Below are 23244 nucleotides of genomic sequence, written 5' to 3' on the forward strand. Positions count from 1 at the left end.
TAGAGATCCGTATGATCGGACAACATTATTAAAAAAAAGATACTGCAAAACAGGTTACAATTAACACACGGACAGAACACACTTGAGATCCCAAACCCATCCACAAATGCCGATGGATCAAGCCGAGCTCACTACCGACCAGGTACACATACATACATACACACATCCTATATATATGTACATTGATTTATTACACTTGTTATTCAAATTCACATCACTTTCATTACATTATGTTTTCATTTCAAGATTTTAGTTCTACATGTTTGTGTATGATATTCTACTCTATTGTCATTAATTAACATTTATTGTTAAGTTGATGTAAATTACTTTTACTCATTATATTAGGTTGTAAAATGTATGCATGATCACATGTTTTAGGCATGATGAATTGTCTTGTGTGTTTTGTTGCTTCATTGTCGAATTTGTTCAAGTGTGCTATGTGTATGTTTGAATTTTAGCTAAAGATCATTTGTGGGTCGGTGGTATTCAAGGATTTAAAGTCGAATGACACCTTAAGGTGTCAGACGGAGGCCTTGTCACGGTCTTATACTAATACTTTAACATTCGGGTCGGTACTTTTGGCTTAATAATTGAATTAATATGGTATTGAACTTATGTGACTTTAAAAAAAGTATAGGATTATGGTAGTTTTTAAATTGTATAGGTGGGTTAAAAAAACTGGTTTTTCATAAATGGGGACTCCATAGTGTATATATATAAGAAATTTGTGTTGAGAAAAATGTGGTTTGAAAAAGAGGATATTAGACAATTTATAGAACATAATTGGGTTTAAATATTTGGCTTAGCTAAAGAAAGATGGTCTTTGTAGTGTACAGTGTAGATGGTGTACTGAAAAACAATTGGGTTAAGTGTATAATCGGGTCATTTAAAATATGATAAGCTTTAAAAAAATAATTATAGGTAGTATGTAAGTGCATTGTGCATGAACTATTTGTCGATATATTAATAAATGTACAAGTGCCTGCTATGTTTGTAATAATGAATCTTCTCCTGTTGTCAAGATTCTGAAGCGGGATATTCCATGGGAAACGTACATGTCAACTAAGCTCATTTCTGGGACAGGCCTTCAATTGATAAAGCGTTATGATAAGAAGCCTCAAAATTCCAAGGCGCAGTTGCTGGATAAAGTAACTATTTTACCTAAACTTTTGTTTTATATTAATATGTATTATATTGTTCTTTTAACATGCTCCAAACTCTGATTCTCCGATGAATTGTGTATGATAATCGGCATGTTATTACTACTGCAATGTCATAGAAATGTTGTAAAAGCTTCTGTATGGTCATAGTAGTTAGTTACCTGCCGTTATACAAGTCAGATTATGCATCTGTTACTACTGCTGCAATATTATAGAATTGTGGTTGTAACAGCTTCCATATTATCATAGTAGTTAACTGTAATACAAGCGAGTTATAGTTTGTGTTTAATGTTATGAATTTATTCACCTTTTAAATATACTTATCACCCCCCCCCAAAAAAAAAGCTTACATTTCTCTACGTGTCTAACCTTTTCCTGTGCACTAGACTAAGTAGCCCCAAATACTAACTTAGCATCATCATCAAGAAGATGAGGACTTTCCTGATGATTGTTGGTTATCTTTATTTGTCGCATGATCACAGCTAATAATTGTTCTTTATCCATTTTCCTTGACGTGTCACCTTGTTCTATCCCAGATTCGCTCTAATGATGTCTTCAAATGATCTCGAATTTTTTTGTTGTGGATTATGCAATGATTTATAACCATTTGAGCTTTATATGGAATAAAATTGGGACAGGATGGTCCGGCTTACGTTCGAGTGTTCGTCACGATTTTGCAAGAGATCTTCAAAGAAGACACAGTTGAATATGTTCTGGCTTTGATTGATGAAATGCTAGCAGGTAAACATGGTGAATGCTAATTTCAGTTCTAGTACATAATAGATTTTATAATCTCAATATATTCGATTTGCAGAAAACCCTGCACGAGCAAGATTATTCCATGACAAGTCTGTTGGAAGTGCAGCTTATGAACCTTTCCTAAGGTCTGGTTCTTGAACTGTCTATTTGTCTATTTGTAACTGTCAGTCATAAACTTGATATGGGAAAAGTGGTTGCAAGTATTAAATGATTATATCAGTTATGTATCGTTGCTCTGTAATGGGCAACTGGAATTGCTGAAGCAAACATCTTATACCTAAAGCTGAAACTCTAATTTTATTAATGGAAGCATAACTTGTTATACACTTACAAGTAATACAATCGCTAATTATCAGTTGCACTGTGAACTATTTTTATTTCACAAGTTGTCAAATTTTAGTGTAGATTTTCATATCCTCACGAAGCAGTAACAGTCAGTCATCATTAATAATGTGGGAATAAATGCTGATGCGTCTCCCTACTGCTCCAGATCAAACCAAAAAGAATTACCTTCATACTTCTTGGGTGATTTTAGTAAAACTAGGCAATCTGAACGAATTGACTGGATAATCGAATTGGAGTGTTAAATAATCACCTTAATATTTTATCCTTATTCATTGATATAAGAGCTTAAAAGTAAACAGACATAATGATAAAATTAGTGACTTCAATTAATTCAGTTACATGGAAGAGTTATTAGACAATCTCTTGTAGTATGGAAACTTCTGTCCTCTGTTAATGCTCTATGTAAATATTGAGATGTTTTGGTACCGCTGCCTATGTGATCATGTCAAATGTGATCAGAACATTACAATAATTATTCTCTGTTCTATTAACGTTTTTCTTTGGATCTATTTTTCTTATTCACCGAATAGTGCAAGTAGTCAATCTGGCACAATGTATTAAATACCAACTTATCTTGTGGTATTTTTTATATTTGGTTTTAATTAATTAAACAGTGTTTGGTCTTCTTCAGATTGCTTTGGAAGGGAAGTTGGTTTATACAAGAGAAAAGCTGTAACATACTTACCTTGATAATAAGGTACTTATATTATGAATTATTACACAGTGTAGTTTGAACTTAGAAGTATTCAGAGACTTAATTTTGACTCGGTGCACCTAACTTTTGCAAACACGATATGTCATATTAGTGCAAGATTAAAAGCTCAGGATGCAGCAATTATGAATGGTGAGGCCTCTGATTCCAAGAAGAAACTTAACACTGTCGAGGAAGTTCTGAGAGGACTGGTGGATTGGATTTGTGCTGAGGTTCGTAGATAGCCATGTACTATAAACTACTTTAAATTTGATTTCTTGTCTTTTAATTTGTACAAGTATTTCAGAGACCCTGCCTATATGTAATAATATTATATTAGGCCATTTCTCCAACAAGAATACTCTTATACAAAGAACAAAGAAAGAACACCATATAATCTAACATAAAATTTCATTTAGATTCTAATTTCAACAACAATTATGCTTTTATTATGAACAAAAATTGAATCTAGCATGAAATTAACAAAAAATAGGATTATTATATGTAAGTTTTCTCGTTACAAAAAACGTATAGAAGATTATATGTCGGATTTGAGCTTACATTTTGTAACATTTTATTAAAATTAAGATGAGATTTTACATTAAATTCGATATGTTAAGCTTAATTGGTGTTGAACTTTGTAATTTTAATCTTAATGATTCATTTCTTATAATAATCTAATTGTTATGATGGTATTCTTCTGCATTTTTTATGGAGTGCACCTCTTAAGGTGCTCAAGAGTCTGGACTCAATAGAGACAAAATTGTAGTGGCGCATCTCCATTGTAATTAAATCCTGCCTAATTAATCTCAAAGCCCGAATACAATTCAATAGTTTTGAACCAATGTTCAATAAATAATAGACAATACTGCAGCATGGTCGTGTGGGAGCGAAGAAAACCCAAGTATGATATATTATATTGTGCTAAACACTTCACAAGCATAGATGTTTTAATGCCTAAACTGATACAATTATGTATAAGAGTAGAAATTAGAATCCCGTTGTAGTCCTGAAAATATAGTTGAATTCATTTTATTTGAAATCCTAGGTAGCAGGTTCATCTTTGTAACTCAAGAAGAGTAGATTTAAGAATTGGAAAGTGCAATATGGTAAGCACCTGATACTGAAATTTTAACTTAGATAGTAGCACATGACTGTTGGTATATTCTATCTCTAACTTGAAAAATATTAACATGTCAAGTTGGTGATCTTCAAAAAAGAGATTGTGATTTAAATTATGCAGTAGATGCCATTCTTTTTTTAATTCATTTGGCATTTTGTGCTATTTCAATAACTAATTCTTTGAAGTGTAGTCGACGAGTCGTCTTTGATTATTCAAGATAAAGTCAATGAAAAAAGTTCATTACCTTAATTTATTGAAAATTTTGGTATATTAGTGCCATGGAAAGCAGTTCACAGTGAATTAGCAAAAAAAACACTAGTTTACAGATGTTTTTCATCTTAAAGTTTTACAATTATATTTTTCATTTTCTTTGTGTCTATGTCTCTGGACTCTTACAGCAATGCTTAATTATTTGAAGCAAATAATGGAAATCACAATTCCTTTAGTAACATTGTTTTCAAGCTATAAGCAAGATCTAAACTAACACTTAAATGATGTTTTTATTATTGCTAAGTGCAAACAGATTAGTATAAAACTTAAGTTTGTCTTTTATACCAAGAAACCTTGATTTGGATAAGCTTTTATAAATGTTATTTTAATTTTGGGTCACTTGTGCAGCTCAAACAGCCTTCTCATCCAAGCTGTAGCATTCCTACAGCTATGAGTTGCCTGGCAAAATTATTAAAAGAGCCTTATGTTAGATCGTCATTTGTACAAGCAGATGGCGTGAAGCTGCTTGTTCCTCTAATTTCACCAGCTTCCACTCAGCAATCCATGCAGGTAACCGCGCATTTTGTTCATGTCATCGTAACCTTAAAATTATAGGCCGAGTTGGAAAAACTCAGTCCCTCTAATTCTTATCCAATGCTTTAATTGTTGGGACAGGTATTTGACCGGTTTTAATATTTATTTATATTCTAGTCAGGCTCAAATATCTTTATTTGGTCACTCTGTCATGCTCTCCTTAGTTCAAACAATATGACTGCATTTCTTTTCTTAAACAGCTCCTTTATGAAACTTGTCTTTGCATTTGGCTTTTGTCATTCTATGAACCTGCAATTGATTACTTGGCTACTTCTAGAAGCCTGCAGAGACTGATTGAGGTTGTCAAAGGTTCAACAAAAGAAAAAGTAAGTTATAGTCTTGTTACATGGATTGCATTTTTGCCCATATCAATATTGGCATTTAGCGGTTTATCAATAGATGAATACCAATTAAATTCATTAATCTGAATTTATGACGTTTGATGTATAAACGCGTGTAGGTTGTTCGGGTGATTGTCTTGACACTCAAGAATCTGCTTTCCAAAGGTACCTTTGGTGCTCAAATGGTAGACCTCGGATTGCTACAGGTTGTTCAGAATTTGAAAGCACAAGCATGGAGTGACGAGGTACGAAAATATTTAACTTCTTAAAGCATTAGAGTGTAATAAACCTGTAAAAAAATATATTGTTGTTACATCCGGTGATAATTAACAATGGAATATGTATATAATCTTTCTCGGACTTTGTTATGACATGCAATATTGCTTAGGAGTTAGGACATGTTACTATCTGCGATCTGTTTATTATTACACTTACTATAATTTTTCGGAGTTCTCTAGCTGATATCTGTTAGGCTAAATATTCAACTACAGAAAGTGAAGTAATATCTAAATCCCTCTGCACGCCTTATATATATCACCTTCCTAATTCATCATCTTATATTCCAGCTGCCACTTGAGACGGCTAACATTTGAGTGGAAGTAGCTAACAGAAGTATCTTAATCCGCGTGCAAACCCAATAATTATCAGCAGCTTTATGCCTCATTACAGCTGCCACCTGAGATGGCTAATGTTTTTTTTTAAAAATTGTTGATATTTGAGATGAAGAGATTAAGGAACTATGATTCTAGTGAAACACCAAGTTTAAGTAATATGCTCTTTACAAGTTGCTTCAATCAAGTCCCTGGGAATCATATAGGGTACCGACAAAGCATTCAACATAAAAGATGTAGATGTCCATCAAAAAATTCCATACAGTGAGTTTGAAGAGAGTGAATCCTGTTCCTTAAGGCTATATCCTAGACCCACTTATCATAGATACTTGCTTCCTAATTATAATACTCTTAGTTAACTGTTTTAGGATCTTTTGGAAGCTCTGAACCAACTGGATGAAGGATTGAAAGAAAAGATTAAGAAGTTAAGTTCTTTTGACAAGTACAAACAGGAAGTCCTTCTTGGGCAGCTTGACTGGTCCCCCATGCACAAAGATTCTATCTTCTGGAGAGATAACATTACCAACTTCGAAGAGAATGATTTCCAGGTAGTGCTTGTACACTTGCTGCATCTGAATAACTTTATAACTACTCTGTAGTTCATCTATGTCAAAATAGTATTTAACCTATTTCTTAATCAGTTGGCTAATAACGCCCAACTAATTTGATTACAAGCTTCTGCATGCTATTGAAACAATACAGTAAATTAGTGGACAAATTATAAAAGTATACTGTATAATACTTAAAGGCGCCAAAACTGTTTCCAGAAAAGAACATCTAAAAAAATGTATTTACATATCTCCCTCAAGATGGTCATACTACATAAATTTCTCTCAAACCCAACTTGAAAGCAATTTGTCAAACTAATTTTACTGAAGTTAGAACATCAAATAAAAGGGGTCTTACAGTGCAAATAGAGGACATGTGCATAAATGAGGACATTCTTGAAACACTTTATAAAGATCTATTTCAGCTTCACTGTCCAACTTCCAACCAGGTCCTCTCTGTCTAAGTTTTATTCTTATCATAGAAGAAAAGCTAAAAGGGAGCACAGCACTTGTGGTCTGCATCAATATATTGAGGAGTTACTCTCTTTCAATCTTTACATTACATCACGGTAGAATGTAATTTTTTTTGGTACTCTTCTAGTGACCTCATTCTTTGTTTTCTTCAATTACAATGTTAGATACTTGTCATTTTTACTAGATTGTTGAGCTTTAGCTAATTAAAGGTGATACAGTTCAACTCAGTCTACAAAAACGTCTCCCTCATGTGAGTTTTCAGCCAGCTTTTATCCCTATTTTGACACTTTCTTTGTACGAGGTTGCATGTCTAGTTATGACACTTTCTTTGGGTAGATAAGCATGGTGCCAAAGTATGAGAACTAGGATTAGTAAACTTGAGTTTATTCCTAGGGGAATCCTTTACTTTTCTGTTGATTTGACTTTTCCGTTGATATGGATAAGCAAGAGTTACGTCGTGCATTAAGTGTTAGGTAATATGCAATGCCAGCTGATCAGAGCTAAAGGTGATAACATATGAGGTTCGCGGCAACATTGGGATTTTCAATATGTTGTTAAAGATGATAAGTTTCAGCCCATATGCATTTAATTGTGTCCATTAATCTTTGTAGAAGTGTGCCTTTCGGGGTACAGGGTAGCAGTGTTACGAAGTTTTCTACAAATCAGAACTAGGGTGTGATTCTTGAAGTGCCTTGTGACTATATATCTGATCATATAATTCAAGCGTTACATTTTTCATATCTTATCTAAATTTGTAGTGGCAGGAGTCTAGCACTACAACTCCCATCTTCTTTGGATTTTCAACTATTTTAACACTAACAATTGATGTGTGCATCAGATGCTGCTAATCTCTAGTCTCTGCTATATTGCACAAAATACTTCCATTAGTTGTGAATTGTGGTTTTGCTTGCTCTTTCTTTTGTCAGCAGAGTTGTGTTGGATCTCTGTATCCCGTTGATGTGTTGTTTATACTAAATCTAACTATTGTGGCACTTTGTACACTGGCAGATTCTTAGAGTACTCATAACAATTCTGGGCACATCCGGTGATGCAAGGTCACTTGCTGTTGCTTGCTATGATATCTCACAGTTCATCCAATACCATCCTGCTGGTCGGATTATAGTGACCGACCTGAAAGCAAAGGAACAGGTAATGAAATTGATGAATCATGATAATGCGGAGGTCACCAAGAATGCCTTGCTTTGCATCCAGAGGCTATTTCTTGGTGCCAAGTACGCCAGCTTTTTGCAGGCTTGAGATCATTTCCTGAAAAGATATTTGGTTTTTCGGGATGAAATAAGTAGTCCGACCTGATTGTGCCGTGTTTTTGTTCTAATCATCAAAATGTGACGGAAAGATGGAGGTCCTGTCTTCCAGCTGTTTAAATTTATGTCCGAGAGTTATCATTTTTGTAATATTATAAAATAAAGTGAACATTTTTTCAACTGTATTTATCAAATATAATCAAGTACACGAACTCTTCTCAATTTCTACAAAAATTTCCTTTTTACTATTACATAATCTCCAGAATGTCCAAAGTTTCGTGTGTGAGAGAGATAATTGCATGTGGGGAGACGAAATGAATGTAAAGAGTTAAACAAAGGATACAACTTACAAGCAAGTTTATGAAAGCTTTATCCCTTATTCCGGGGCGATCCTGGTGTCTGTTCGGGGATCGGAACGGGTTTGTTCGGGGATCGGGTCGGGTTTGTGCATAATTTTTGGATTCCGGGATCAGGCCGAGGACCCGATGACCACCCTAATTATTAAAATCAAAAGAACAAATAATCATGAAGTAGTGTTACTATCGGTATCTCGATTCCGTTCCGAATTTTTTCCCAAATAAGATATCACGTCATTTGGCACATTCTAATTTGTGAGTGTATATATATATATATGCACACGTGTCTCGTTCTAATATTAAAAAAATTATCATTTATCCATGTTACATATAATCATTTGGGAATTATTTTTGGGCCATATTGGTTGATAAGCGTTTTTCTAATCAATTTCACTTTTCACAAGTTCAAACGTTTAGAATTTTTGACTAATTTGGCTTATATGTTTTACAATTGAGTATCTGTTCTAACAAATCTCGGGGTGAACGAGAATCGAACCAAGAATCTGGGACGACAAGAGATAAACCCTTAATCACTTGAGCTATCTCATTAGAATTTAGATTTACATAAATTTCGTAATGGAATAATCCAATTGGTACTCGTATAGTCGTATTACTTTGATTGTCTCAAAATACAAGTTTCTTTGACTTTTTACATGTATTTTTAGATGAATAAAAAGTACAGTTTCACAAATCATTTTTCAAATTTTCTTTTTCTGAACAAACGTGTATATATAAAATTTTAATTCAAGAAAATAAATTTTAGAAAAAAATATGCTATGACTTATATACACCTTGTCAAATGACTTGTATTTTAAGACCCAAAGAGTACTTTTAAAACAACAATGATTTGTCATGAAGTGGACATGTTTTCTAAACTTTATTGATAGTAATTGACAAGAAAACCAAACGTTACAATTGCTCTCCAGCTCTTGCACAACGGTCATCTACATTCAAATACAACCGTTACAACACTTCTCCTGATCTTCACATATAAACTCACTTTCTTGCATTGATCTCCAAGAAAACACAAACCCTTTTCTCATTCCAACATTTCGAAACATGGGTGGTCTTACACTAGGCGATTCCTCCTCACACCCCACTCAAAAAATCTTCCTCTTCACAAACTACATTCTCCTAGGTGCAGCTTCTAGCTGCATTTTCTTGACCCTATCTGTCCGCTTAATTCCATCGCTTGTCGGGTTTTTTCTAATCCTCCTGCACATCCTCACCATAGGAGGAGCTGTCGCAGGCTGCGCAGCTGCCTCCTCTGGTGCTGGAAAATGGTATGCTGCACACATGATGGTCACAGTCCTTACTGCAATATTTCAAGGCTCGGTTTCGGTTTTAATTTTTACTAGCAGTAAAGACTTTCTTGGCAAACTGAAGTCATATGTTAGAGAAGAAGATGGTGTGATGATCTTGAAATTGGCTGGTGGTTTGTGTGTTGTTATCTTTTGTTTGGAGTGGATTGTTCTTACACTTGCATTCTTTGTCAAATACTATTCTTTGGATGAGGAGGATGGTGTGAAGAGAAGTGCCAAGGTTCAACAAGAATTAAATTATTTGCCTTATCCAGTTTAAGAAATCATATGTTTAAAATCTAAATTTACTTGTTGGATTTCATTTTATTAATTTGTTTGATTGGTTTTGTAATGGAGATTGCATGCTAAATTGATTGGCATGTTAAATGTATTGCTGTTGTTAGTGAAAAAGACTGAAGTCTCACCTGGCAAAGCATTCAATCTAGTGCAGATTTTGATAAAATATTTTACCAGGAAAGAATTGTGAGATTTAAAATCATAATATTAGCACTCCCTCTAGCACTCCCTCCGTTTTTTTCAATTATTTATATTCATGTGAGATAGTGCCTGACACTTATGTGTGTGTAAAGAAGTTCTGAAAAAATTTCACATTTTTTTTCTGAATAAAAATTTAACATTCAACTTTTTTTCTGAATTTTTTTTTTAAAAAATTACATTTTTTATGAACCTTAAAATATATGTCGGACATTCTCCTAAACGTAAACAATCAAAAAAGAGAGAAAGTACTGTGCGAATACTCACCAAAACGTAAACAATCGAAAAGGAGGAGGGAGTATTATTTTGATGAGTGCATTACAATTTGAACAGGAATTACTAGGCCTCCAAGTATAAAAGATATTTTTTTTAAAGTTACTAGGCCTCCAAGTAGCAAAGATAATTGCATAAGATAAAAACTCAAATAAACAAATGTGAAGGATGCTGCAGACTGTTTTGAAACAGTGTAGCCGCTCAACTATCATAGCTTGGATAAAAATAAATAAATTGATTTGCTCTATAGGTCACGGGTTTGTTCAATATTAATTGTGTTTGAAAATGGAAAGTTTGAGACATATTTTAAATATGTTCTTGATATGATTTCCGGAAACTAACACTTGGAGGTTGTCCTTGACATGAGGACTTAAACTTTCATATTTGGATCTAAGACATTTTTTTAGTGGAATCCATGAATATATTGCGACAAAGTTGCTTGTTTGAAATAGGTTTTGGGGATTTTGTCCCACATTGGTATTGTAAAAGAAAGATATTGAGTTTATATAGCATTTTGTGTTAGTGTTGTTTACAACTACTAGCATAAGTGGAATGCTTGTGTGGCCTAGTGTTAGTGGGAACTCTTATATTTTTCTTTTCTATTACAAGTTTAATTATTTATATTGATTATTTAATTATTAATATAAAATATATTGAGTAAGGATTATTTTAATCATACTCTGAATATATTTTATAATATTAATATTAAGTAATCTGGATATAATATAAATAATAAGGAAAACCCATTTTATTTACTTTTTCTATTTTGTTACTTGGTGTACCACATCGAGTAAAATAGAAGAAGAGTAACTTGAGATGCCTATATATAGAGAGGTACACTTGAGATAAAAATGACACAAGTCTCGGTGCCTACCTCGCAAACATATATGAGTTGCATAGGTTTTTTGGGCAAACTGAGGTGCGAGTCGCCGTTGATCATTGTTGGTTTCGTGGCCAGATTGATCTGTTGCTGTTTTATCCTGGAAGCGATATTACTGCATTTCATCACAGTTTAAGTGGGGGGCAATAATCTCTTCAAGAACGGTCAAGTCCTCTTGAAGGGTTTGGCGACTCTGCTGTTGTGTTCTTCTTCTTATCAGAATTTGGAAAGCGATAAGAGATAAGTTTTCTTTACTTTCTTTGTCAATTACAGTCTTTATAGTTTGTTATTGCCTTCGTGTTTTGTTTCGTTAGTTGGGTTATTTGCCATGTTCTTGTTATTATATATATAACTGCCCATTGTTGCTGTGTAGTTAGAATTATACCCAACAATCTTGAAGAGATTATAGTTATATATAGTTAATTAGCAAGATGGTTAACGAAACTACTGATGTTCCTAAAATTGTTGAGACTGGTTCTGGTTCTGGTGGTACCACTACCATTGACTGGACCACCTATCGTTTTCCCCATCCAATTGATTTATCGGGTATGCCTAATAAATTTAGTGGTGGAGCTTCTTTTTCTCTTTGGAAGAAAAAGACGAAGCTCTAGTTAACGGTTAAGGGTCTATTGTTAGTGGTACAGAATGATCCTCCTGGGTTGGATCAAGAGAAAGCTGAATCTGTTAAGGTTTATGCTTTATGGGTTGAAAAAGGATGGGGTGGCTAGGGCAGCCAATTTTGGCATCCTTGGAGAACACCTTGTTCGATGTTTATTCATCAGATGTCTATACTGCTAAAGTCTTATGGGATAAACTGGACCAAACCCGTAATACTGATTCTCAAGGATTTGAGAAGTATTCTGTGGCTAGGTTTCTTGATTTTAAGCTGGTGGATGGAAAATCCATGACTGAACAGGTTCATGAGTTTGAGATGTTAGTTCATGATTTGGGTGAGTCCGGTATGGTCTTGCTTGAGAAGTTTCGAGTGATGTCTGTGATTGAAAAGCTCCCTAAGTCTTGGGAAGAGTTTGCTCTCTCCCTGAAAAGACAGAAAGGAGAGATCACATGGACTAACTTGATGTTGGATATCTCAGTAGGGAGCAGCACAAGTCTAAATAGGGACATGTGTTGCCTGTGGAACATGGGAGCTCGAAGGTAAATGTAGTGACTGTAGTACAGAAAAGGCAAGGACTGTCCAAGTAAGAAAGCTAAGAAAGCTGGAGTGGTAGCTCAAGCAAATACTGTGCTTGGACTTGGAACCACGAGTGGGCCAATAGCTAACATGGTCATTGGTGAGGTTGTTGCCTCTGGAACCGATGACGGGTATGTTACTTACAACCTTGTACTACTTTCCACTTATCTGTCACATGAGTGGTTGATTGATACTGGAGCTAATGTACATATTTGTGCTGATATTAGCTTGTTTGTATCTTATCAACAGAGTCATGGAGTGACAGTGACGATGGGGAATGCTAGTGCTGCACAAGTGCTTGGAATAGGAAACGTGGACCTGAAGTTTCCTTCTGGGCGGATTCTATCTCTCACTAGAGTGTATCATGTTCCCTCTATTCGTAGAAATATTATAAGTGGAAGTTGTTTAGTTAAAAACGGCTTTGAACTTTCTTTGAAGTGTAATAAAATAGTTATTACTCATACTGGTACATTCTTTGGCAAGGGTTACTTGTCTAATGGTTTGTTTTAATAAATGTTAAACCCGTTTTGGGTGGTTTTATTAATGATAGTGTTGCACCTTCTGTTAATTGTGTAGAATCATCTGATTTGTGGCACTTACGACTTGGTCATTTAAATTTTGGTGCTCTAAAGAATATGATGAATTTAGAGTTGATTCCAAAGTACGCCATTGATAAGAAATCTAAGTGCCAAGTGTGTGTAACTGCTAAACAAACAAGGAAACCTTTTCATAATATTGTTAGGGATTCAGACTTGTTAGATTTAGTGCACTCAGACATATGTGAATTTGGTGGTGTGTTGACCAAGGATCACTGTAGATATTTTATTACCTTTATAGATGATTATAGTAGATATTGTTATGTTTATTTGCTTAAACATAAGAATGAAGCACTAGATAAATTCATTATATATAAAAATGAAGCTGAAACACAAATTGGCAAAGTACTTAAACGTTTGAGGTCTGACATAGGTGGTGAGTATACGAGTACCTTGTTTAATGAATATTGCGCAAACAATGGTATAGTTCATGAGGTTACTCCACCATACACACCTGAGTCTAATGGGTGGCAGAACGAAAGAACAGAACTTTTAAAGACATGATCAACAGTATGCTAATTAATTCTGGGTTGCCTAAGTACATGTGGGGAGAGGCTCTGAATACGGCTTGCCATATTCTGAATAGAGTCCCTCTGAAACATATGGATAAGACACCATATGAATTATGGAGAAAGCGTAGGACAAGTTTGAATTATCTTCGTGTGTGGGGTGCCTTGCTAATATGCTTTTCCCTGAACACAAGAGAAAGAAACTGGGTCCGAAAACTGTTGATTGTATCTTTCTGGGCTATCTTGAAACCACAACTGCTATGAGATTTTAGTATTAAAGTCTGACATAGATGGTATTGTGGCGAATAAGATAGTTGAGTTTCGTGATGCAACTTTCTTTGAGGAAGTATTCCCAATGAAGACTGTTATATCTTTGGGTAGTTCTGAGGATGATCCCACTCACACATCAAATTCTATTCCTGATCATGTGGAAAAGATGACAAATGTGGGGGTGGATCCTGGTAGTAGCTCTACTCCTAATAAAGTAGAGGAACCTAGAAGGAGTAAGCGTGCAAAGGTAGTCAAGGACTTTGGAAGTGACTTTATCACTTACAATGTCGAGGATGAGCCTTTAACTTTCCGTCAAGCCAAAGATTCTTCGGAGTCAAGGCATTGGAAAGGCGTTGTAAAGAGTGAAATTGACTCAATTGTTTCAAACGGAATATGGGAGTTAGTTGATCTCCCTCCAGGGTGTTCTACTATTGGATGTAAATGGATCTTCAAGAGGAAGCTAAACCCTGATGGCTCAATAAATAAGTACAAGGCTAGGCTAGTTGCTAAGGGCTTTAGGCAAAGGGAATGCATTGATTATTTTGATACATATTCTCCAGTTGCCTGAATGACAACAATCAGAATGCTTATTGCATTGGCTTCTGTACATGGTCTTATCATCCATCAAATGGATGTAAAGACAGCTTTTCTTCATGGTGACCTTGAAGAAGAGATTTATATGGATCAGCCTGAGGGATTTGTTGCTTCTGGTAATGAGAGGAAAGTATGTAGATTAGTCAAGTCCATCCATGGCCTTAAACAAGCACCTATAGATTGGCATAAAAAGTTTGATGAAACTGTTTTAGACTTCGAATTTTTTAGTTAATGAAAGTGACAAGTGTGTCTTATATAAGGTTAGAGGTAATGATTGTGTGATCGTGTGCTTGTATGTAGATGATATCTTGTTGTTTGGAACCAATATTGAGATTATTAACGAGACAAAGAGTTTCTTGAAGATGCACTTTGAGATGAAGGATATGGGTGAAGCTAGTGTGATTCTTGGGATCAAGTTGACTCAGTCAACTGATGGAATAACTTTGTCACAGTCTCATTATATAGAGAAATCTATACTTGAGAAGTATGGTTATTCAAATTGTAGAATCGCTAGTACACCATATGATTCAAAAGTTGCCTTAGTCAAGAATAGTTCAGGAGTTCCTGTGTCTCAGTTAAGGTAATCTTAGATTATTGGGAGTTTGCAATATCTTGCTAATGTGACTAGGCCAGATATTTCTTATTCTGTGTCTAAGTTGGCTAGATATACAAGCTGTCCAAACAAGACTCATTGGGAGGCACTGGATAGAGTTCTTAAATATCTGAAGGGAACTATTTCCCTTGGCTTGCATTACCGGAGATTTCTGGGGGTACTCAAGGGGTACAGTGATGCAAGTTGGATAGCTAAGAAATCTGGTTTCAATGGAGTGACTGGATATATGTTTACCCTTACGGGTGGAACAGTGTCCTGAAAGTCTTCTAGACAGACTTTGATTACTCGGTCTACTTTTGAGGCTGAGTTGTGTGCACTTGATACCACGGGGACGGAGGCTGAATGGTTACATGGACTCATGAGTATGTTACCTGTAGTAAGCAAGCCGCTTCCTGCCATTTCTGTTCATTGTGATAGCCGTACAACTATCGACAAAGTCAGAAGTGTAAAGTATAATGCTAAAACAAAGAGACACATCCAAGTTAGACTAAAGTCTATAAGGGGTCTTGTGTCTGATAGGATTATTGCTATAGAATTCATAGGAACTCAAGATAATATAGCTGATCCGCTAACTAAAGGGATTGAACATGCTATAGTCCTTAAGTTGAGGTTGGGGATGAGACTGGTAACCCATCATAATTCATCAACAGCGGGAACCCAATACACCTGAGAGGAGATCCCTCAAAGTGTATTCAATGTGGTAATAACAAGTTGTAAGGATGAATTGGTAGTACCTCTACCATATACATTTAGATACTTATGTATTTGAGTCTATTCCCTATAAACCTTAAGAGGCACTTGAACTGCTAGTTAGCAAGAGTTATTTGAACTCTGAATGGGGTCAAGTCGTTTGACGAGATGATAGCAGTACATCTCTGGAGATTCCCAGCTAAGCGAATGTAATTGTGTGGTCGCAATTAGAGGAAAGGGTTATTCCTCGAAACATTCGACGAACAGGATCGAGACATGACCATTAACGTCTCAAAGCCGTAGATTGGCACCATAGCCTTTGACTTGTCGTCATCTATGAAGTGTGGTTACACCCAATGGATAAAGATTCAAGGTGAAACATTCCATCTGTATCCGGAAGCCATCGAAGTAGAGGACTTAGGAGGGTTCAAACCCGGGAGGGTACCGACTCTGAAAAGCAAGTCATGATAAAATCTGATATGCAATTTAATTATGGATTTATGGGGGATTGTTAGAAAATGGAAAGTTTGAGGCATATTTTAAATATGTTCTTGATATGATTTCCAGAAACTAACACTTGGAGGTTGTTCCTTGACATGAGGACTTAAACTTTCATATTTGGATCTAAGACATTTTTTTAGTGGAATCCATGAATATATTGCGACAAAGTTGCTTGTTTGAAATGGGTTTTGGGGATTTTGTCCCACATTGGTATTGTAAAAGAAAGATATTGAGTTTATATAGCATTTTGTGTTAGTGTTGTTTACAACTACTAGCATAAGTGGAATGCTTGTGTGGCCTAGTGCTAGTGGGAACTCTTATATTTTTCTTTTCTATTACAAGTTTAATTATTTATATTAATTATTTAATTATTAATATAAAATATATTGAGTAAGGATTATTTTAATCATACTCTGAATATATTTTATAATATTAATATTAAGTAATCTGGATATAATATAAATAATAAGGAAAACCCATTTTGTTTACTTTTTCTATTTTGTTACTTGGTGTACCACATCGAGTAAAATCGAAGAAGAGTAACTTGAGATGCCTATATATTGAGAGGTACACTTGAGATAAAAATGACACAAGTCTCGGTGCCTACCTCGCAAACATATATGAGTTGCATAGGTTTTTTGGGCAAACTGAGGTGCGAGTCACCGTTGATCATTGTTGGTTCTGTGGCCAGATTGATCTGTTGCTGTTTTATCCTGGAAGCGATATTGCTGCATTCCATCACAGTTTAAGTGGGGGGCAATAATCTCTTCAAGAACAGTCAAGTCCTCTTGAAGGGTTTGGCGACTCAGATGTTGTGTTCTTCTTCTTATCAGAATTTGAAAAGCGATAAGAGATAAGTTTTCTTTACTTTCTTTGTCAATTACAGTCTTTATAGTTTGTTATTGCCTTCGTGTTTTGTTTCGTTAGTTGGGTTATTTGCCATGTTCTTGTTATTATATATATAACTGCCCATTATTGCTGTGTAGTTAAAATTATACCCAACAAATTGATGGTCAATAAAATCTCTCATCCAAGAGATCGAGACTCTTAATCCTTCTCCTGCAAGGCCCATCGAATAAACATCACAAGGCCCCATGGAGGCCTTAGCCACGTCTATTAAATTTCAAAAAAAGAAAGTTTGATTCGTGTTACGGAGGAATTTGGGAGTAAAAATTCTGAGGTTCGTAGCCAGAAACAAGATCTGTGATGGTGGTTCTTCGTCGGAAACGTGAATAGTAATCAGTGGATCCGATGAACAGTATTCGTCGGAAAAGATGAACAGTGTTTGGTGGTGGTTATTGGTGGCTGAGATTGCTTAGGGTTAGTGGTGTCTCCTTTACGCTCTCGCTTCTGACCCCTTGCAATTTGCCTACATATCCCTATTTATAGGGAATCAAGCCAATATTGTTCTTGGGGAATAAGAAACATAATGGGTTTAGATCTCTTGTCCCAAGGCCCAATGGGAAATCCACTGAAAACCGTCTTCTACTAGCTTTAGGAATGTCCGCCGATGAGGCCCAACCACAAAGGCCTAAGGCTCATCCGCGGCTTCAAGACTTCATGGATAAGGCATCTCCCTGGCCAAGGATAACCCTCCGCTACCAGCTGTTTCTCTAGTCCATGGATGCAGATATAGTCGTGGTTCACCCCAAATGTTGGACGCATCCTTGTCCCCCGATAAGGAGCCCCTACCAGATTACAGGACAAGTGATCCCAAGCTCTTGAGTGCAAAGTGCAGGATACTCCGAAGTCTCCCAATGAGGACACCCGTTGACTACAGAAACAGAGCTCCCAAAGCACACACCGAATTTCACCCACATCCCCAATGAGGACACTCATTGACTACAGGAGGAGGCCTTCAGTCCAGGCATACCCCTGGAGGCCTCTGACCACGGACACCGCCTTTCCTGTAGATATGCTACAGGAAGGAGTTCTTCAATAGAGTACGTGCATCAAATAGGTTAGTAATAATAATTTCCATCTTCCTTGAATCTTCCAAAGAACCCGGCCAAACAGTCATGTTTGATGTCTTTACAAAGTCTTCTGTACATTTAGGGCGCGCCCTAAGGCTCACCATAGGAAGAGATTCAATCAGAGAATTCCCCACCTTTCCTTAGTAACTGGGCGTGCCTCCTCACTACCCTGAGGGCGCGCCTTCTTCTTCCACAATAATCTTTTAGTTTCATGTTTGTTGGACGCGCCTCCCCTAACAATAGGGCGCGCCTGGTCATTTACAAAGAAGGAAATCTTCTTTGTCTTTTCCTTAATTTTAGGCATTTCTTCCTCAATTTTGACTTATTTTATTAATCTCAATTTGAATATTATTTATACCAATTTTTGGGCATAACAGCTACCCCCAAATTCCATATGTCATTGAAAATGGGATTGGAATTTTTCCTCATCTTTATCAAAATCTATATAAACATACTTTCCAATATTATTTACTGGGTGCGCTCTAAACAGGGCGTGCCTTTTTAAAGTTCCAAATTTTTGCATTCAGAATTTCAAGTTACTGTGGTAATCATATGAGGCGCGCCTTCAAGAGGGCGCGTCCTAGAATTTGAAACGATTCGAAACGGTTTCCCCTATTCTTCGGGAATCGTGATTGACATGATTGATTTTGACAGTTGTCCTTTTTTCGCTATAAATACAAGTCACAATCAATCACTTTCTTTTTTACTTTTACTCTCTCCTTTTTTTTACTTTCTCTTTCTCTCCAAAGTTTCAACTCTGGCGGTACTAATTTTCTCGGAATCGACCTCCTCTGCTACCATTCTCCAAATCTTTTCCGGTCAACTCCTTCTCCAATCTAAAAGGTATGAAAAACTTCTTGTATTTCTGAATTACGTCAAGTAAATCACACTGCATGCCATGTTACCCTTTCAACTTCTAGTTCATAGTTCATCCATACTTGTGTGTGTATATATATGTATATTTATATTTTTGTGGGTTTGATCTAAAACCGCTTAGCAAAATTTTCAAATTCTTATTTCTGAGAATTCCAACTGTTTTCCCTTTAACCTAATTATATTTAAGAGCGTACATATCGCAAGACATGTCTAGGGCGCGCCCAAAACATGTAAACTAATAGGACGTGCCTTGTAACCGATAGGAAGCGCCTTCCTAACGTAGGTCATGCCCTAGAAAGAAGTCGACATAGGTTCCTTCAGGAAATACCATTTTCTCAAGGCATCCATTACTTTGTCTGTTTCCTTCATATTTTCTTTTTCCATTCTTTCAACTTGGGCGCGCCCACAATATTTCTTTGGTTTTCTTGAAAGCTGGAAGACGAGGGTGCATCCTCACCCTTTCATCCTTTTAAGGATTTTTGTATCAAGTTAGGGATTTATTCCCCTCCATCTATCTCTTTCAAACCAGACTTCCCGAACGCACATAGAACTCCCCACTTTTTGAAACAAGAGGCACGCCTTGTCTAAGAATTTAAAGTTAGCAATATAATGGCAGAATCATCAACCGACTCCCAAGATCACATTCCTCTAAATCAGAGAAGGGGTAAACAGAAGCTAATCCAAAAAGAAAGATCTCCAGTCCCTGTTAGTACAGAACTAGATAATGATGACTGGCTGGAAAGTTTGAATGCGGATAGGTATAGGGGGACCGAATATGGAGTGAACGTTGGGGCAGGACCCTCCAAGGTATCCTATAAGATTATTTCTCCAAGCCCCTCTCCACAACAGTCTGAGGGCGCACCCTTTCCCCCACAGTCTGAAGGCGCGTCTGAAGAAAACACCTCGCCTCTCCGAGATGAGAGCAACTTTTTTGATGAGGACACCCTTCAGTTCTCCACCTCTCCTGATCCTTCTCCCATCCCTTTTCAACACTGGGAAGTTTCTGATAGCGAGCTGGACTTTGACTGGAATGAATATGAGCCATGCACTGAAGTTGTGAAGAAACGTTTCAGAAAGGAGCATGGGAAGCTATTCTGTGTTGGACTCCCTTCAACCTGCTCAAATGAACAGTTAGGGTGGCTCATGGAGTACTATGACATGGAAGGTATATGGGCGCGCCCTCTTAGCATGATGCGGCCCCATATCTTCAACTATGGGAGGATCTTCAGGATTCCCAGAATGGTAACCAGTCCTAAGATGGTTTCATTAGGTGTCGGCGCGCCTTTACATCCTTTTTGAGAGAAGTGATAGAGCTTTATGATGTGGCCCCACTCCAACTTTCTCCAAACAGCTACAAATTTGTCCTTGCTTTGTTCATCCTTTACACTGATTTAGGTTTTCCCCAGCCCATAATGGCCGAGGTAAGTCATTTTTTTAGCTTAAGGAAATCTTGCCACGGTTACTATTACTTAGTGGCTCAGTACAACAAAAAAGGGTTTTCTTCCGGGAAACTCAGCCATGAGAAGGGCTGGAAAGAAAACTTCTTCTACCTGTACGATGTTCCAAGGATAAGGATTCAGTTCAACACATCCCGAAGTAAGGGCGCACCCTCTCTTTCATTTTCCCCATTTTTATGCATTACCTGATTCTTATAGCCTTCCTTCTCCTTTTAGACAAACCAGTGATGAGAGCCCTTGAAGGCGAGCCTAAAAGGCGGGCTGAAGCTTTGCTCAGAATTTCTGCTGAGAAATGGAACTTAAAATCGTTGGTTACCAGGACCAACCTCATGAGGGTTGGAATCCTTTCTGACCAGGTGGGGGTGAGACGTAAATTCATGAGATTTAGGAAAGGCATTCCTGTCTCTCGTGCCTTGACCCAGATAGTGACGAAGAAGCTGAGAAAGAAGACGAAGAAGCAGAAGACAACTCCCTTCAAGGCGAGGCACCTTCAGGTTTGATCATTTTAAATTCTAAAGGTGCGCCTTTCATTGTTGTCGCGTCCTTGTCACTTAACAAAACTTCTCATAAGTTTATTCCCGGCATATTAGATCATTAATTCATACTACCTACCTGGAGCGCGCCTTTTACCCGAGGCTTAATAGGTTACACATTTATACTGCCACTATCTCTACTAATTGTTTTGTTGTTTTTATATATATATATATTTCCTGTCTGAATTCTTTGTTAATTGATTGGTTCGGCATGTTCTCACATTTAGACGCGCCCTATTATTAAGTTTAACTAATATCTTTCATGTTTTATGCAGAGATGGCTCCTCCAAGAATTCCTAAGTCATTCGGGGCGCGCCTAAGTGATAAACCTAAGCCCAAACCAAAGAGAGATGCTCCCATGGCATAAACATCCATGCATGTGTCCACCCCTGTTCCTCAACCTACTCATGTTCCAAAGAGGCCAATCATCGACCTGACCGAAAAATAAGCCGCGGCTAAAAAACCAAGGACAGATGGCGCGCCTTCAGGCTTTTCAGCTGCTCTCAATTGCCTTGGCCCTTTGGGTTCTCTTCATGTAACTGATGAGGAGGTGGAGAAGTGGCAAGCCATGAGCCTGGAGGATGCCACCAGGGCCTCTATTAAAGCTTCTTGTCAGTTGTTCATCCACTCCAACCAAGTGGTGGATAAGCTATTAGAGGAGAAGGCGCGCCTGGAGAGGCTTCAGGGAGACAATAACATTCTGAAAAATATTCTTAAAGATAAGGATTTCCTCCATAATGAAGGACATCAAGGCCAAGGACTCTAAAATAGCTTTCCTCAAGGGTGAAGTTGCAAACTCATCCTCTTTGCTTGAGATTGCCAACAAAAAGGCAGAATCTCTTCATATAGAACTAGCTGAAATAAGCGAGGATAGAGTACCTTGAAGATCAGGAAATGAATGGCTGGCTGGAGGAGAGGAGGATCATCACAGACGAAGCCTTTGCTAATGGTTTTCACTTTTACAGGTTAGGGTTTGTGGCGAATGATCCTGAATACAGCTTTGAAAAGTTTGGCGAAGAAACTCTGCTGAGATGGCAGAGTTCAAGAAGGAATTTGCCAAGGAAATCCAAGCCAAAAGGATCGAGCTCGGATTGGAGGAGGCTGAGGGCGCGCCTACTGACGAGCCCGAGAAGAACGCGCCTGAAGTAGACCCCTCAATTCCTCTTCAGTCCATTCCTCCAACTAATGAATCTCAGGGTGCGCCCTGATTTGTTGTCATGTTTAAACTGTATTCGTACTTAAGCTTCAAATACTTTTAAGGAGCCAGCCCTCTTTTGATGTTGTGCAAGGTTGTATGACTTATATTTTGCCACTCTTTAACTTTTGCATTATGACATATTGTATGGTTTTATTTTTATCTTTTTCAACATGCATATAAAATCTGTTAAGGCGCCTCAACCATTTAGGGCGCGCCTTAATTTTATATAGTTTTCTATTTTGATTCTATCAAACCATTATACACTTCTATCATATAGAAACATGAGGTGCGTCCTTCCATAATGGTGCGCCCTTACATCATGTTTATATTTTTAGAACATAAATCTTCTTTAGTCAAATCGTTATGGTGTGCCTTACTATAGGGCGCACCCTTTAGCATTTAGAAAACATTATTTAGTACATTCATGGGTACTTGTCTTTTTACAAGATTTTTAAAACTGTTACTATGTCATGGGGATCTAAAAAAAAAATTACCGGAACATTTTGAAATCAGGGCGCACCCTGGTTCTTTTTAACGTGCAAGTGCCAAGTATACCTTTTTTATCAGTGATTATTTTGCAATAATTTATTTATGTACCAAACCAATGGCGCGCCTTGATATGAAAGACTTTTCCTTAATTCATTTGATCAACCACACTGCTTTACTTTTATGCCATCAATTTGCTAAGTGTCATCCTTCTAGGCACGTCCTTTTATGGATTCGTGTCATGGTATCCTGATCATTAATAATTTGGGCACGCATTAAAATAGGGCGTGTCTCAGGTTTTCTTAGATAGGTGATTTTATAACTTATGAT

General features: G+C 36.8%; 2 protein-coding genes across 2 annotated transcripts; both read left to right on the forward strand.

Moving 5' to 3' along the window:
• Positions 1 to 8377, forward strand: LOC141659438 (V-type proton ATPase subunit H-like). Its single transcript, XM_074466302.1, has 11 exons — positions 1 to 142; positions 1023 to 1148; positions 1799 to 1901; positions 1975 to 2044; positions 2896 to 2961; positions 3071 to 3188; positions 4697 to 4858; positions 5083 to 5208; positions 5343 to 5468; positions 6203 to 6382; positions 7865 to 8377. Exons 1-11 carry the CDS (start codon positions 107 to 109, stop codon positions 8111 to 8113), a joined length of 1362 nt encoding a protein of 453 aa, XP_074322403.1. The 5' UTR covers positions 1 to 106; the 3' UTR covers positions 8114 to 8377.
• Positions 8378 to 9478: 1101 nt separating this feature from the next.
• Positions 9479 to 10241, forward strand: LOC141723293 (uncharacterized). The gene has a single exon (XM_074525093.1). It carries the CDS (start codon positions 9537 to 9539, stop codon positions 10056 to 10058), a length of 522 nt encoding a protein of 173 aa, XP_074381194.1. The 5' UTR covers positions 9479 to 9536; the 3' UTR covers positions 10059 to 10241.
• The last annotated feature ends 13003 nt before the right edge of the window (positions 10242 to 23244 follow it).

This window comes from Apium graveolens, chromosome 5, assembly GCF_009905375.1.
Source record: "Apium graveolens cultivar Ventura chromosome 5, ASM990537v1, whole genome shotgun sequence".
Taxonomy (NCBI): domain Eukaryota; kingdom Viridiplantae; phylum Streptophyta; class Magnoliopsida; order Apiales; family Apiaceae; genus Apium; species Apium graveolens.